Source organism: Phyllobates terribilis, unplaced genomic scaffold (assembly GCF_046119375.1).
Source record: "Phyllobates terribilis strain yellow unplaced genomic scaffold, ASM4611937v1 Scaffold_2__4_contigs__length_985480577, whole genome shotgun sequence".
NCBI classification, from domain to species: domain Eukaryota; kingdom Metazoa; phylum Chordata; class Amphibia; order Anura; family Dendrobatidae; genus Phyllobates; species Phyllobates terribilis.
In genome coordinates this window covers 150,630,907-150,647,661 of record NW_027362762.1, presented here as the reverse complement: position 1 = coordinate 150,647,661, position 16,755 = coordinate 150,630,907, and the positions used below count along the sequence as shown (strand labels likewise).

The following is a 16,755-nucleotide window of genomic DNA, read 5'->3' as shown; positions in this document are numbered from 1 at the left end:
GCTTGGATGTTTTTATGTCCTTCAATAAAAAATTTACGAGGCTCATTGGATTGTTCATAAACGTGTCGTTCATTAAACAAAACTGTAAGGTTTGGATTTCAACTGTAAAAAAAAAAAAAAAAAAAGTAAAAGTTATAGCAAAAGTTCCTCAAGCATTTTTCTGAAGGGTGAGAGACAATTCCATAATACTGATGCCCTGGAACAACTTTCAGTGTCACCGTTATGATTGCATTGAGTTCTGGCACTAAATAACCCCCCTGATTCTGGATACGAATTCCTTCACATTTAACACAAGGGGCTCGGTTACAATTGAACACAAGTGTGGAGACACTGTGCATTGTGATATTAGAAATATATTGCTTTTATCCTGCCCCAAATGATGGGCATAAAGAGTCCATTTATTGCTGATAAATCTCATTTTTACTGTTGCACTGGAAAGCCAGAGCTGCAGTAAATAATGGGCGATTCTAAAATACCCTGTAATAGATTTCCGTAATGTTGGTCTTGCATAGTACATGGTGGGTATGGTATATACAATTCATACAAAGCATTATCCATCCACAGAGCGAGCAATGTCGGTAATAACAGCGATTACATGGAATTCTGCAAAGATTTACACATCCACCGAGAAAACCCAAATGCCTGACATCTATAAGACTCAAGCAGCAGATAAAACAATTGTACAACTACAGGCATAATGAAATGTATATTTAATGTCTACATAATCCATACAGAAAGAGAACATTCAAAGCTGATTCGCTGAGCCAAAGCTTTTATTAATTCATATCTTCCCCACTGTGTGAGACCCCAATAAGCAGCATCTCTGTCACTACAAGGATTCTCTGAGGTTCGTTAAGTTGCACATGATGGGGTGAAGAATATATTATCAGACATTACTCAGGATCGTAACAGTGCAGAAATCTCTGCTGGTATTCAGACCAGGAAAAAAAATCAAATCTCCCAAAACAACCAGCACACACAATAGATGATTTCTATGCATCCTGCGTATAATGAAGCATATGTGGACTGATACTCAATAGCATACAGTTGTCATAGGCAAACTAAGCATCAAAACTTGCACAATAATGTGTCAAATAAATGTGACACTGACACAATGCTCTGCAATCCAGAAACAAGATGATCAAATAGCAGACTGCATGATATCTATCTATCTATCTATCTATCTATCTATCTATCTATCTATCTATCTATCTATCTATCTATCTATCTATCTATCCATCTATCTATTTATTTATCCCTATCTATCTATCTATCTATCTATCTATCTGTCTATCGTAGCATATATATATATATATATATATATATATATATATATATGTATATATATATATATATATATATATATATATGTTTATAGATAGATTTAATAAGATAGAGATAGATAGATAGGTAGATAGATAGATAGATAGATAGATAGATAGATAGATAGATAGATAGATAGATAGATTATAATGTACATTTCTAGTCTACACAATTTACAACAAATCTGAGGACAAGCATATGAAGCCACATCTCAGTTCAGCAGCTTGGCGCAATAAACATAATATCTTAATATATTTTGCAAAATTATCTCTCCAAAGAGTCCATGAACAATGAAGATCGCAGACCACCAATGCTCCAGACATCAATAAATTAACATATTAACCATTTGATATCTGCGTAACAACAAAACAAAATGAAATGTGGTCACAGTACCTTATAAGTCGAATCTTGAAGCCTGGAGATGAGGATCCGCTGCTGAGAAAATCGCCTTTATCTATATCCGCAATGTGTTTATATCCCAGTGTTTTGCATATATGCATATCCCATGTGTTGTTGTACAGGCCTCTAATGATCCCATCCAGTTGCTTTCTCCTGGCTCTCAGCTTGACTACTGATTTCATTTTTTTCCAAATACAGATCTTCAGCACAGCACAGAAGAAAAAAAAAAAAAAAAACAAGTGCACTGGAAATATGAACACTCTCACATTACCATGTGGGATCCCCTGAATTTTTATTGCAACTTTCTCCCTTGGTTTATTCATGGTGAATGCTACTGTCCTGCTAAAAATGAGGCTTACTCATTGCTCTGTGTCTTTCCTCTATAAATAACATCCAGAGAAGAAGGTTTTATATATCTGTTTCCTTAAGAAAATCTATGATGTATACAGTATGAATATTTTCACTCATTCTGGGAAGTCTGCTAGTGTAAAAAGAAACGTACAGGGAATTGAAGGATGGAAGCACAAGCATCTTACAGAGTAAAAAAAAAATAGCCAAGATGTCTTGAAGACACAGGCCTTGTGGAATAAAAAGCAAACTCATTGAAGTGAAGGCCCCCTTTTCCTTCCCTCCCAGTTGCAGGTTTTATGAGTTTACACGGGAAAGCACTGAAAATTGCTGATGGGGTGGGGAGAGAAAGGAATCACCTCAATATAATATCCTGTTAATGGGAGCCATAGCACCCTTTGTCCCAGAGATTTCCAAAGGACTTGTCAGTGATCTGGTTTATCCATCATGGTCTTCGGACTGCAGGCAGCAGACACATTCACGCCATACTTGACAGACAGACAAATGCTCTCTCCAAGCATCCATTTTGTAGCTTGGCTGTCTCCATGGTATGGTTCAATAAACACCGTCAAGTTCGGTTTAGTACATAAACATTTTTTTTCTGTACTTTTTGGATATATTGGGAGATTGAGTGCAATATGTGATGCAAACATTTAGATGAGCAGCACAATTATCACAGACCGGACGCAGCACAATCAAGGTAATTAACAGTTGTAGCAGAACTTTGTGACATGTCCTGTTCTTGTGTTGTCTGGGGCTCAGTATTTCCTAATATTCCTTATTTCTTGAGTAGAGTTGTGTTGCTTGTCTAACCTGTCCTCATCAGTGCGCATTATGTTCACAATATGATTGTATTCCTTGTGTTCAACAGGCCAAGGGGCTCATCTACTTGTTACTGCACTGTAAAGTCTTTACAATAGCGATAGTGCTCTCATAGGGACATAAAGGGATATGGCTAGATGAGATAGATAGATAGATAGATAGATAGATAGATAGATAGATAGATAGATAGATAGATAGATAGATAGATAGATAGATAGATAGACTCTTACATGCATTCTTACATACATATATACAATAAATACATATACAGATCCAATACCTACCTACAAACAACAATCAGAAATTATAAAGTGGTCACAGAAGCCTATACAGATAAAAGAGAGATAGATAGATAGATAGATAGATAGATAGATAGATTAAACACAAACTCTTACATGTATTCTTACATACATACATGCAGTAAATACAAATATATCTAATAAGTACCTAAAATCAAAAATATAAAGTGGTCACTGAAGCCTATAAAGGAGATAGATGGATAGATAGATAGATAGATAGATAGATAGATAGATAGATGGATAGATAGATAGATAGATAGATAGATAGATAGATAGATAGATAGATAGATAGATAGATAGATAGATAGGTGGGTAAATAGATTTCTCATGTATACATGCATTCATGTACAAAATATATTCTAACAAAAACATACTGAAACATACATAAAACAATCACGCATTCACAGACTATATAGGTGTTTCCAGTTATAAATAGTTATATAGTGTAATTTGCTCCATTGCTTTATATATGTATATATATATATATATATATATATATATATAGATAGATAGATAGATAGATAGATAGATAGATAGATAGATAGATAGATAGATAGATAGATAGATAGATAGATAGACAAACTGGCATATGCAGATCAATAGATGGACACAGCCTTGACAATTCGATAGCATAGCTAGCTAGATATATAGATAGATAGATATATAGATAGATAAATAGATAGATAAAAACTCTCTCTCACTTTCTCTCTCTCTCTCTCTCTCTCTCTCTATATATATATATATATTGTACTTTCTACGTGTAATGAAGAACCTGCACATGCATGTATCTGTCTGACTGTGTGAGTGTATATGTGTAGTGTGTCTTGTGTCTGTCTGTCTGTCTGTGTGTATGTATATGTTGTGTCTGTATGTTTGTTTGTGTGTGTCTGAGTTTGTGTGTTGTGTCTGTATGTGTGCGTCTGTGTGTTGTGTCTATCTCTATGTGTGTGTTTTGTCTGTATGTTTTTTTTTTTTTGTGTGTCTGTGTGCTCTGTCAGTATGTGTGTCTGTCTTACTGTATGTGTGTGTCTGTGTGTGTATGACTGTGTGTGTTGTGTATCTGAGTTTGTAATGCAATATAAATATTGGTAATATAATTTATGAAAGAAAATCTATTGATAGCAAAAGTAAATATTTCCGCTTAACAACTTGACAATCACTACCCTGCATCTAAAGCATATGATAATTTGATCCATTGATTATCTATAAATAATAAGAAATGAGTAGCATTATTATGTATAATTATAATGATATTTGTATCATTATCCCTTGAATACACAGTTGATGTCTGCTAGTATGGAGGAGGAAGGAAGCGGCCTGGGTAGTAATGCTGGTGTGTGAAGTGAATGGCACGTCCATGTGAGAAAGTATATTGGCAGATGAGTACAATGCAATGATTGCTAGCTTTCTAGCAGACAGAGAATGCTCTGTTTGTGGGGGGTTAGGAAGTACACAAGACAGCAACTTTCAAAGGAAAAGACCTCAGAAGACAGGATAGAGATAATACTGCAGCCATAAAGTGCCTCTACCTGCTCCTGCAATGGCCATACGTCCCCTAGAGGGAATTTTCATGTGAAATGACTTTGGATTCCAGACTAATTTCAGTGGTGTTGAGCACGGTGTACTAAAAATTCCTTAGTGCAATTACAGCCTAGCACCAATTTACTCAACAGCCACAAGTTCCCTTTCAAATTTACTTGCAAAGTCCTTTCTTTTAAAGTGAGTGAGGCTCAAATTGTAGACTTCCCTGACTAGCGCTGTGAATAAAGGGGAAGGAGGGGGCATTCTGCTTTGTTTAATATACATTACCACAGGACTCAGTGGAAACCTTATAGTTTAAATCATATTGTCCATGCATTTGTCACATATAGAAATGTCCAAAATACCACTCCATTTCAGGTATGATGACTATAAGAACAAAAAAATGTGAGTGGTAGACACACACACACACACACACACACACACACACACACACACACACACACACACACACACACATATATGTATGTGTGTTTCTCTGTCTTATTACCGATTGCATTATGCGTACTACATGAATGTTAACTTTTCGATTGTGTGCAAAAACTGGCTGCATGTGTGAGCATTAGTTTGTGTGTATGACTATATTCTTGTGTATGTATTACAATTTGTATTTTAATTGTTTTGTACGGCATTCATACATATAAACATACATATATGAGGTATACATACATATATACATACATATAGTTTACATGCATGAATATATGCGGCTATGCTAATTATCTACAAATATGTAGTATAACATACATACATACACATGCATACACATTCATGTATACATACACACAATCTTTCTGGATATTTTATGAATAGCTTGTTTTTTTATTTTTTTGTTTAGAGAATGCAAAAATATACATCTTTGGATAATTGTTTTAATTTGTCTAATTATCTTTATTTTTTTAATATCTATCTATCTATCTATCTATCTATCTATCTATCTATCTATCTATCTATCTATCTATCTATCTATCTATCTATCTATCTATCTATCTATCTATCTATTGTATCATGTTTGGATGTAAGTACTTATGCATACTACTTGCCTGTGTTCAGATTGTTGGGGGAAGGGGGGAGTTCGAAATAAAACTAATGGATGATTGTTTTTCAATAGTGTATATTTTGTTTTACCTATTTATATGTTGTTTAGGTACAAAACGAGTGGTAATATTATTATATGGTACAACACAGCTAAGTAATTTTGTAATCTATACTGATTGTGAACGACCCACACACTAAGTATATATGTTCTCTGTATAATATTATTCTAATTAACACTTTTTGTACTATTCTAAGTGTGCTAATTCTTTTTTTTTTTGCTGTTTATATATTATCTATCTATCTTTCTGCTTGTCAGTTATCTATAATCTATCTATCTATCTATATCTTTCTGTCTGTCTATCTATTATCTATCTGTCTATAATCTATCTATCTATCTATCTATCTATCTATCTGTATATGTTATCTATCTATCATAGATCTATTTATCTATCTATGTTATCTATCCATCTATAATGAATCTATCTATATACATGGGCTCGAAAAAAAAAGACAATTTTGAGCCTTTTTGAAATGGGAGTGCTGCCATTTTTTATTATAGATCGCTAATGGACCTTTGTATGGTTTCACTATCTATCTATCTATCTATCTATCTATCTATCTATCTATCTATCTATCTATCTATCTATCTATCCATATATCTATCTATCTATCTATCTATCTATCTATCTATCTATCTATCTATCTATCTATCTATCTATCTATCTATCTATCTATCTACCTTACTATATACATTGTGTGGGTTGCGTTGTATATGTGTTTTGGGGACAATACTAAACAAATGTTTTTTGACTTTCAGGTTTAATGAAATTGAGGAAAATAATTATTGGACGTCGCATTGCTTGACGCTAAATACCTGCTGTATAGACTTGTATCACGTAACTATTGTATGAACAGACATGTAATAATTTCCCACGTCAAACAAAGCACCATGCAACATGCCTAAGGAGGTACTCTACAGGATGGAATGCTAAACGTCTACTTGTAGGCTACAGGCCCTGAGACCATTCGCACCCTCCAGAGTGTCTCTAAAATGAAGAATAGACCATCCTGAGGAGAAATATCAGAGCAATGTAAAATATTCAATCTCCTAATGGGTGAACAAAAAAAAAAAATAATAAGAAAGAATGTGAAACCCAGAATTTCGATAGTAAGTGGACACATAATGTACATAGTATGCAAGGAAAAAAAAAAAAAAGACTTTAATAAGATCAGCTTTGTGACACAAAAAAATGTTCCAATCAAACCTTAAATAATAAAGACATCAGATGTACAAGGTTTAGATCGAATGTAGAAGCAAGACTCTATACTGGAAACCAACCTCACATATTGGAAACAACTTTCTGCAATAGATATTCACAGTCTGCAAAATCATTCTGGGGAATAAATATTCAGATTTTTTTTTTTTCATTAACGATCTATTTACAAAATCAATTGTTTCTAGGAGAAATAGTCTCTATAGCTGCCAGTAACCTGCTTGCGTCTTTAGTCTTAGGTTACATGATATTCTTCCAATAGAGTACATGAATTCAGATTATGTACCGCAAGGATGGGACCTATGTGATCACAATCTTGTCTTTTATAATCATCACTGTACCATATGTAGATAATTTGAATCAAAAACTATTTGGTACCTGTTTATTTATCAATAGTGTATTATAGTAAAATAACTAAATAAAAAAATTTGTACAAATTATCAATGTAATATGTCCCCTATTTAATGTTCGCTTGATTCTAAATTATGTATGTATGTATGCATCCATTCATTTACTATTTTTTTATCTAATATATAAAATGTATAAAAAAAAGGATGAAAGATAAAGAAAGAAATAATGATCACGGTAAAGATAGATAGATAGATAGATAGATAGATAGATAGATAGATAGATAGATAGATAGGTGATAGCTATTTGGGACATGGTTCGATGAGATAAGGAAACAAATAGAGTGGAAGAAGCACTCCAGTGGAAATAAGTATAAAAGTGGACTTTATTCACACAGATACATGTCATAGATGAGATATAGATAGATAGATAGATAGATAGATAGATAGATAGATAGATAGATAGATAGATAGATAGATAGATAGATAGATGATTTGGACAATTATATATGTGATCAATAATTTTCATATTCATGGTTCAGTTTGTGTCTATATATTACATATAATTTGGTGTATTTGGGGTATTTAATTTTTAATACTCATATCCACAAATACATAATTGCCATGAGTGCATATGTAGCTTAAAATATGTCAGTATTCACATTACGTTTTATCTATATGTTCAACATTAAATTAATATAGGACTTTGAAGGTGAGTAAATATGCCATCGTTATATGAAACCCAGCTGTAAAATTAGTCTATTTATTGGTTTATTTATCTTCCTTTTTATTTCTGAAATTAAAATAGTTATTGCAACTAGCACAGGAAACAAAAAAAAACAAAACAACTACATGGGTATACATACAATGCAGAGAATGACTGATCATAACATATTTTCTTTCTGCAGCAGTCTGGTAATTTTAATAGAGGGTTGTGAAATGGTAACAGGAGAACACATCACCTTTGTAATAAAGCTAAGGTGGACGGGGGATCCGATTCCACAATGCTTCAGAAGCCTCTGCATGTGATTCACTTAGAAATATTATATTCCTATGTAAACCCCTCATTTCCTTAAGGAGTCACGAAATGAAGCATTTAACAGCTCCTTGTAAATGCAACCTCCCGTCCTCACTGCCAGGATCAGTGCTCTGTCACTGTGCTCTGACATAGAGCCAATACAGCTAATAATTTAATAGGATTTCTGTAGGAAGAGTTCTTTTGTCTGGCCACAGTAATCTGGGGAGCCACAATCTGCCACTAAACAATAGCAAGGAGAGCAAATTAGATGCAGCCAGAAGCCAGGGCTGAGATGCTAGGTTCCCTACTCCCCATGCTTCCAGGGTGCTGGCATCCTCAGCAGGACTCCCTCCCTTCCTTCCCGGGCAGTGGCCCCTTGCAGTGGCATCCAAAGGGGCTCCCACCCCTCCCTTCCCCGACCACTGGCATCTTTAGAGGGGTTCCCTCCCCTTCCTTCCCCGGTAACTGGCATCCATTGGGGCTCCCTCCCCTTTCTTCCAGGGCACAGGCTTCCTTAGGGGCTCCCTTCCCATTACTTCTCGGGCACTGGCATCCTTAGAGGATCCGACCACTCGCCCTCTTAGGAAGCCACTTGCAGAATATTAAAGGAAATCGTTGTTCTTGATGAAGACGAACTGACGTAATTAAGGCAGTTTCTTGTTGCCGCGTTAAAACAGTCAATCCCAACAACATGAAACTACCTAAACCACGGATCAGCTGGGTGACAAGATGCAACATCCACAATCCCTTGTCAGATAAAAAAAAAAAAGAGGAGGGAGCAAAACATAAATAAAAGAGAAAGAAATGGGTGTAAATGGTAGAATATCCCTCATAGGAGGCTATCAGAGCTTGCCCAGTCCCCTGTCTACAGTAGATGCTGTCACCTCCAGTGCTGAAGGCAGCCTCAGGATAGCACAGCCTCACAGCCATTTCCAGATTTTCATCTCTTTCATTTACAAACCCTTAATAAGGAAAAGGGATGTGCTCTTTCGCAGCCCCCACTCCTCTTATCCCTCCCCAATGCTCAGATATCCAACTCATTTAACAAGGTATCTCAATTCCATCCTGCAATGATAGGAGCAGGCATAGCTCAGCATTCACCACACTGTCAAGATCCATGCATTTAACCTGTAATTGCTCGGATGCTTCCAATCCAAGCTTCGTCGGATGTAGAGACAGCAATCACATAGACACGGATATATACTGTTCCAGAATACAAATGATTTCACAATTTAAAAAAAGCAACAAAAAAAACAAATACAAAACAGAAAAACATGATAATTATTAATATTCTCATAGCAAAACATCAATAGAGGAGAGTCTATAATCCACCATGCTATGTTCTTTCTGTACAACTTCATATTAGACAGCAAATCAATAATATATAAAGCAAGACATCTCAGCAAACTCTGTAAAGCCACATAATGCAGCGTAAGAGCTATACACAACCTTGAACCCCCAACTCCATTACTACATATTTAGTGCAGTTGCCAATCAACAACAGTTAATAGACCATCTTCAAACAGATAAGAATACTAATAAAAAAAAAAACATGCAGTCTTACCTTTCTGTGTATTGGACTTGTCATTTCAGCCATAGTATTGAGATGTTATCCCTTTGTCCTGCTTGGGTAGTGCTTGGCTTATTCCTTGCCATGTAGAGTGGCTGATTCTTTCTTAAAAAGAGCACCCAAAGCCATAAGAAGTGTGTATCCAAAGATTGCAGCACAGACTATGAGTCCCTTCCCTCTTCTGGAGTCACCTTTAAATGCATCTTTTACTGCCGCGGCACATTATATTTGCAGATCATAAAATCCACCTCCACCGCTTTAGCAAGACTGTCCTGACATTACTGTTTTATGACCTTGACTTATTGTGGTCACCTGGATAATATTTAAATCAACGTTATGCTCTCTCACTTATGTTCTCCCTGGTATGGTCTCCTAAAAGCCTTTCAAGAATAAAAAAAGGACCCCAATAAGAATAGTAATATTAAAATAGATATATATATATATAAAGAGCAAACAGTGAAGGATGGCTGTCTGAGACCAGGCTGCTACTGAAATGCACTGCAAGAACAAGTCAAGTAATCTCGGTTCTAGGAAATTTATTTTTTTGTTATGTCCACAAAGGAAAATACATGCAAAAATGACACATACATAGTGTATATAAATAACAGACACGAGAAATGTATTCTTTAAGGATTATCAATACTGACTTTTTTTTTTTCTTACTTAAATATGCAGTGGACCAGATAACGAAACTGCATAAGATATAGATTTCTATATATATTTTCTTATATCGAGAGAAAGTTCATAACTTCACTGCAAATTCTCATTTACAAACATTTAAAATTCGATTTGTCATTCGAGTTCCAGATACAATATACAGGTTACACTGATGTAAGAAAGCAAAGTTGTTGTTTTTTTTTATATATATATATATATTTTTGAATTATTATTATTTTTTTTTTATTTTTTTTTTGTTTATTTAAAGCATTGTTTGGAAGGGTAATGAGTTAAAAAAAAAGGTCTCTGGAGTTTTTTTTTGTGCTGGAAGTAAATAACTTAAATACAATTTCAGTAGCTGGCTCACTGACCATTTATACATAGAAACAAGGATGCAATATTTAATAGGATCATGCATTATACTGAAGCGCCTGTCTTTATGTACAAACTGTGGGCAGGGATAGAAGGGCCACCTAGTCTGACATTCTGACTACCTGCTTTATCTTAAAGCGTTGCATTAATGACCTAGAAAATGTTCAACTGAGGATTATGTTTTGCTATTTATGTTTAGTCGTCTTTTTGGTGGAGTACGGGGTGGGGAGGCCTAAGGGATGGTTGAGGATTCCGTTAGAGGATTTTTGAGTCTTCCTTCATTTTAAGTGAAATTAAAATTTGATGTCAGTTCTCGAATCCGGTTTTCTCTGTTCATTTTCTTCAGTTTCATTCTGCGGTTTTGAAACCAAATTTTCACTTGTCTGTCTGTTAAGTTGATACTCTTACTAATCTCTAGGCGGCGCTCACGGGTCAAGTACATATTAAATAAGAATTCTTTCTCCAGTTCCAAGGTCTGATGCTTAGTGTAAGGACACCGTTTCTTTCTTCCGCTCTTAGCTGTCAGCCAATTTCCTGCAGCGTTTTCTGCCTTTATATCCTCTGTTGAAGATAATATTTAAATATAAGTATATGAATATACTCTGCTATGAGGCAATAGATGCAATCAGAGCCGGCAGTCTATGCTCTCTAACGACTGCACATACACATGTGCACACACCAGCAGTGCACAATAGCCCACATACCCAGGCAAGACATTGCTGCATTCAGCCCAGCTTGGCAGAAACCATTGTTCTATTATATTCATCTACTTAGCTGATAATGCCTACCCTGCTCTATAGCACTGACTGCATGGCACACGTCACATGGGGAATTCATTCACAATTTTGGGTGGACTGCAAAGAGAACGTGCAGCATAACCTTACAGTCTGCAGATCACAGTCTGGTGTTTAAAAGTTCCCTAAAATAAAATCTAAAATCAAATTGGAACTATTTTGAAATGTATTCATTTTAGACCTTGGAAGCCTGTGTAAAAATACAAATAAAGTGTGTGTATATATGTTTGTGTATATTTATTTGTGTATACTTATATCCACATTCACACACATGGGAATACATGTGAATACATACTGATTACATACTGTTTGTCCATCCATTTAGCTGCGTCTATCCTCTGTGTATCAATGCATCTATGCCTTATAAAGATGTGTATACAAAACTGCTCTGCTGAAATACTTGTCTTTTATCTTTTGCACCTTATTATTTATCTTCACTGAAGAGAACAGTGTTGTTGGCCATGTGTACACTTGACAATAGAAAATGCGCTTGATTCTCTAGTGCAACACAAGGTTTAGTAAGTGCAATTGCAGCATATAGTATACACATATATATGCATCATACAATGAGTGTATATATATGCATATATATATATATATATATCGATATATGATAGATAGGTAGGAGAGAGAGATATAGGAGATATAGATAGATAGATAGATAGATAGATAGATAGATAGATAGATAGGATATATATATATATATCAGTGACCATTGTGTAATTTCTGGTCACTGCTTTTCATTCATATAGTCATTGTATAATAGAAAGGTAAATGGTAAACAATGTAGCAAAGGTGACAAGATAATTAATGAAAGCCTACATAGGGTCTCTGTCTCTCTCTCTCTATCTATCTGACTAGCTATCCAATATCTATCTATCTATCTATCTATCTATCTATCTATCTATCTCCAATCTATCTATAATACATTAATATATATGGATAGATAGATAGATACTGTAGATAGATAGATGACAGTGAATCCCTACAAAGGGCCATTTGCAATCTATAATAAAAAATGGCAGCACATTTAAAAAAGGGACAAAATTTTATTTTTTTTCGAGGCTATGTACATATGAGCTTTTTTTTCACATTTTTGAGAAGGGAATGAAGCCATTTATTATTTTTGATCTACAGTAGTCCAGTCGTCCGGACTGTGTGATTGATGCTGGCTTGCTTTTTTTTGCTTATTCATTCTATCTATCTATCTCTCTCTCTATCTATCTATCTATCTATCTATCTATCTATCTATCTATCTATCTATCTATCTGTCTATTTATCTATCTATCTTTATCTATCCATCTAATGATCTATACTCATGCGAGTCGTGTATGCGCACGATATTGATATATAGGAACATGTGTATTTTTGTAGTGTGTGGACATAATGGTAGGATCATGGTACAGCCAAACTCAAACACTCCCATTTCCCACGTGTGAACATGCATATATCTACACACGTATGCACGACGTCAACTAGTATGTAACATAGAAAGTATCATATATATATATATACAAATGAGTGCAAGTATGTAAATATAGTGATAAATGCAAATGTTCTTCAAAAACATGTATACAGACACTCACATACATATACATGACCTTCACATGTCCACACGCTTGTATGTGTGACTTCAGTTCCATATTTTGTGTAATTCGAATGTAACACAGTGTGCGACTGATAAAGGTGTAGAATACCCCGATTAGGTCATGCTATACACGGGGGCATGTGTGTATACACATGTATCACTCCACTTGCATATCTGAGTACTTTTTGGAAATGTCAGCCTGTGTGTTTCCGGTAAAAGGCAGTGACTGCGGACACTTTTTTGGCCACACGTGTGCATTTGTGCATTAACAAATAAATGTCTGATTTGCGTTTAGTAATGTATGATTTATTTATGTGCATTATTGTGCATGTACATTATTAGTATATAGTTATAGAATACTCACAATATATATATAAACACAATTAATTGGAAGCAAATGTGTGCATCTATGTTTCTACAATCGGAGATATATTTGTATGTGTGCCTGTGTATAGCAGCGTATTTCTGATCTGCATGTACTATAAGGTCACATACATGCACCTATATTTAGAAATGGATACCTGCAGTATTTTGCTGCATTGTATTAAGGAATATTATTGTATAAGGCATAGCAATGTGCTGCCATGTTAATTCTTGTATTTACCACAGGGCAATAATAGCTGCTACATTGCTGTATATAATCTTTTTGACCACTGCTGTAAGAACCTACAAAGTTATAAAGGAAAAAAAAAAAGACTGTATAAGCATCAGTGCAGTTGTGTGCATGCAGCATTGGCACTAGAGCAGGAAATAAGCCATTTTACACCGGGAGACAAACATTTGCAGCAACTTTAGGACAACAAGGAATAAAAGCAGAGGAAACCATTACACAGCAGGTAATCAGTGCACATAGACAGCAAATAAATGACCAACAATATAACAACAGCCAAGGAAGACCCACAAAAGTCTCCTAAACTAGCACAAAACTACACCGGAAATAAAGGCAGCAGTCATAGTGGCTACACAAGCCCTGAAATGTGTTATTTTCTATTGTTCTTATGCTAATTTCCTGCAAATTAATAGAACATCTGGAACAGATCATGAATAGAACCCGGTTTGTTTTTGATTAATCTGTTTTCGTAAACTTGACTTTGCATGGTACAATAATTGCATTTTTGTATTAAAAATACGACAAAAAAAGTTTATTAAAGAGAGAAGTACAAATAGATATTTTTTTTTTTAGATCTTAAAATTCACAATCTCAATGAACAAGTCCAGTGAACTGCACCTCAGCATAAACAAGTCCCAAAGCTTTCAGATCTTCACCAGACATAAACATACGATGTTCTCTTACTACTACTATTACTACTGCTGTGTTTACTAGAGCAATGGCTGCTTTCCATTCTCTATTATACTGGATTTACTGATTTACTGCAGCCTTATAGTATTAAGCTGCACTGTTCTTTTATTTTCCCCTGTTTTCACTGTTTGCTCTTAGAATAAATAAAGCACAAGACAATTATATTTTTGTGCATAGTTGCAGAGGAACACACACAAATAAAATTTGTGCTACAAATGCATACACAAATAGAGGACAATATATCCCATATATATTTGTCCACGATATATACTTTTTTTGGGGCTGTAAAATATGCAAGCACTTCTATGGAGATAAATACTGGCATATACACATATATATGGTGGTACACATATACATGGTGAACTGGAAATGATTCTACATTCAAATATACTCATAAAAATGCACAGTAAGTTGGGGATAGAATAGATAGATAGATTGATAGATAGAATACATATAGATATATAATAGATACATAGATAGAACCATAGAATATAGATCGATATATAGAATACAGATAGAAGAAAGAAAGAAAGAAAGAAAGAAAGAAAGAAAGAAAGAAAGAAAGAAAGAAAGAAAGAAATGTGAATCAAGTTTTGATCTATCTATTATCTATCTATCTATCTATCTATCAGGCGCATACACAAGCTGATTACGAATATTATCTCAAAACATTAACTGCAAAACCGACAACAAAAAAGGGAACTGAAAAAATCCATAACAAATATAGCAAGACAGCAAATCACAGCCACCAGAACAACCAGCACATTATATACATATTATTTTTTTTACTTTGTCTAAAGTAATAGGCAAGAAGGAAGACAGGGATATAATTTTACCCAAAAAAAAAAAAAAACAACAATATTACATTTGTATATCAAACTTTGTGAAATTTCTTTTTTTTTTTATGTTTACGAATTGCTCACCCCACACTATGTGTATTGGGGTCTATGCAGACAGTTCAATGAGAGAGGGCAGCAGGTCCCTTACCTTTTGCTTCGTTGTCAGAGTTGTCAGTGCTGGTGTCAGTGTTCTTTGCCATCTCCTTGTCTGCCTCTTGTGCTGCTAGTTTGGCAGCTGGGAGGCTCCTCTCTGTTTTTATCTCATTAGCTGTAGCATTGCTGGGGTTGGTGCTCAAATTAGTGGCCAAGGTCTGATTATCCGTCTTGGTGTTTTCGGGGAAACCCACCTTGCCCCCCGCTTGTTGCTGCTGCTGCTGTTGTTGCTCCAGGATTTCACTTCTTGGATTCAGACTTGTTCTGTTGTCAAAACTTGTCTCAAACTCGTTGGTATTATGATTCTTCTCCATGGAGTAACCTTGGCTGGCACGATAGTAGCTGGGCACCGGAACCTCATGGTCAGTAGCTCGGGAGTCGGGCATCTGGTTGGGGTAGAGGGCAGACTCTGTGGCATTTTTTGCCCTCTTGTCAGCGCTGTACATGCAGCACACATTCTCTTCCTTGACATTGGTTGGAAAAGAGCAGGAGGAGAGCTGTCTTGCAACAGGTTGCTCAATCCTATAAGTATTTTTGGGGTCACACCAATTGTCCAGTTGAGATAGGTAAGATGGGTAAGAGTTGAGAGACAAGCTGGGGTTATTCACTTCATCTCTTTTGGAAAGAGACGGGACAATTCCACAGTTTCTCATCATCCCACAGCTGAAATCGCTCCCAGACTGCATATACATCCCTTGGTTGGAGGAATAATTGTCTCCTCTGCAGCTAGAGTCCATCAAAAACGAGTTAGGAGTCACATTGCTGGGACATGACATTTTCAGAGAGGCTTTTTAAAGAGGAATACTACAGCCAGAGGCTGACATCTTTTTTTTTAGGGAAAAATATCAGCACCATAATTATCCAGGCATTGGCCCCACCACGTGACTGTCAGGCCAATGAGGATTGAAAATGGCCTTGGTGATTCAGACGCAGGTGACGTCACAAGGGTCAAGTTGTCGGGGAATTGCAAAATAAGCATGGAGCAAGAGCGCCATCTATCAGATTTTATCTGGTATAGCACCGGGCACCTTCAAGTTGAACAAAGGAGAGAACGCTGCAGTTTTGTTTACCAATG

At 35.5% G+C, this 16,755-nt stretch overlaps 1 protein-coding gene across 1 annotated transcript; it reads right to left on the bottom strand.

Moving 5' to 3' along the window:
• Positions 1–10,565: 10,565 nt before the first annotated feature.
• HOXC10 (homeobox C10) lies at positions 10,566–16,543 on the bottom strand. The gene is made up of 2 exons (XM_073670012.1): positions 15,676–16,543; positions 10,566–11,567 (listed from the first exon to the last, which is right to left on the bottom strand). Exons 1-2 carry the CDS (start codon positions 16,454–16,456, stop codon positions 11,290–11,292), a joined length of 1,059 nt encoding a protein of 352 aa, XP_073526113.1. The 5' UTR covers positions 16,457–16,543; the 3' UTR covers positions 10,566–11,289.
• Positions 16,544–16,755: the final 212 nt, after the last annotated feature.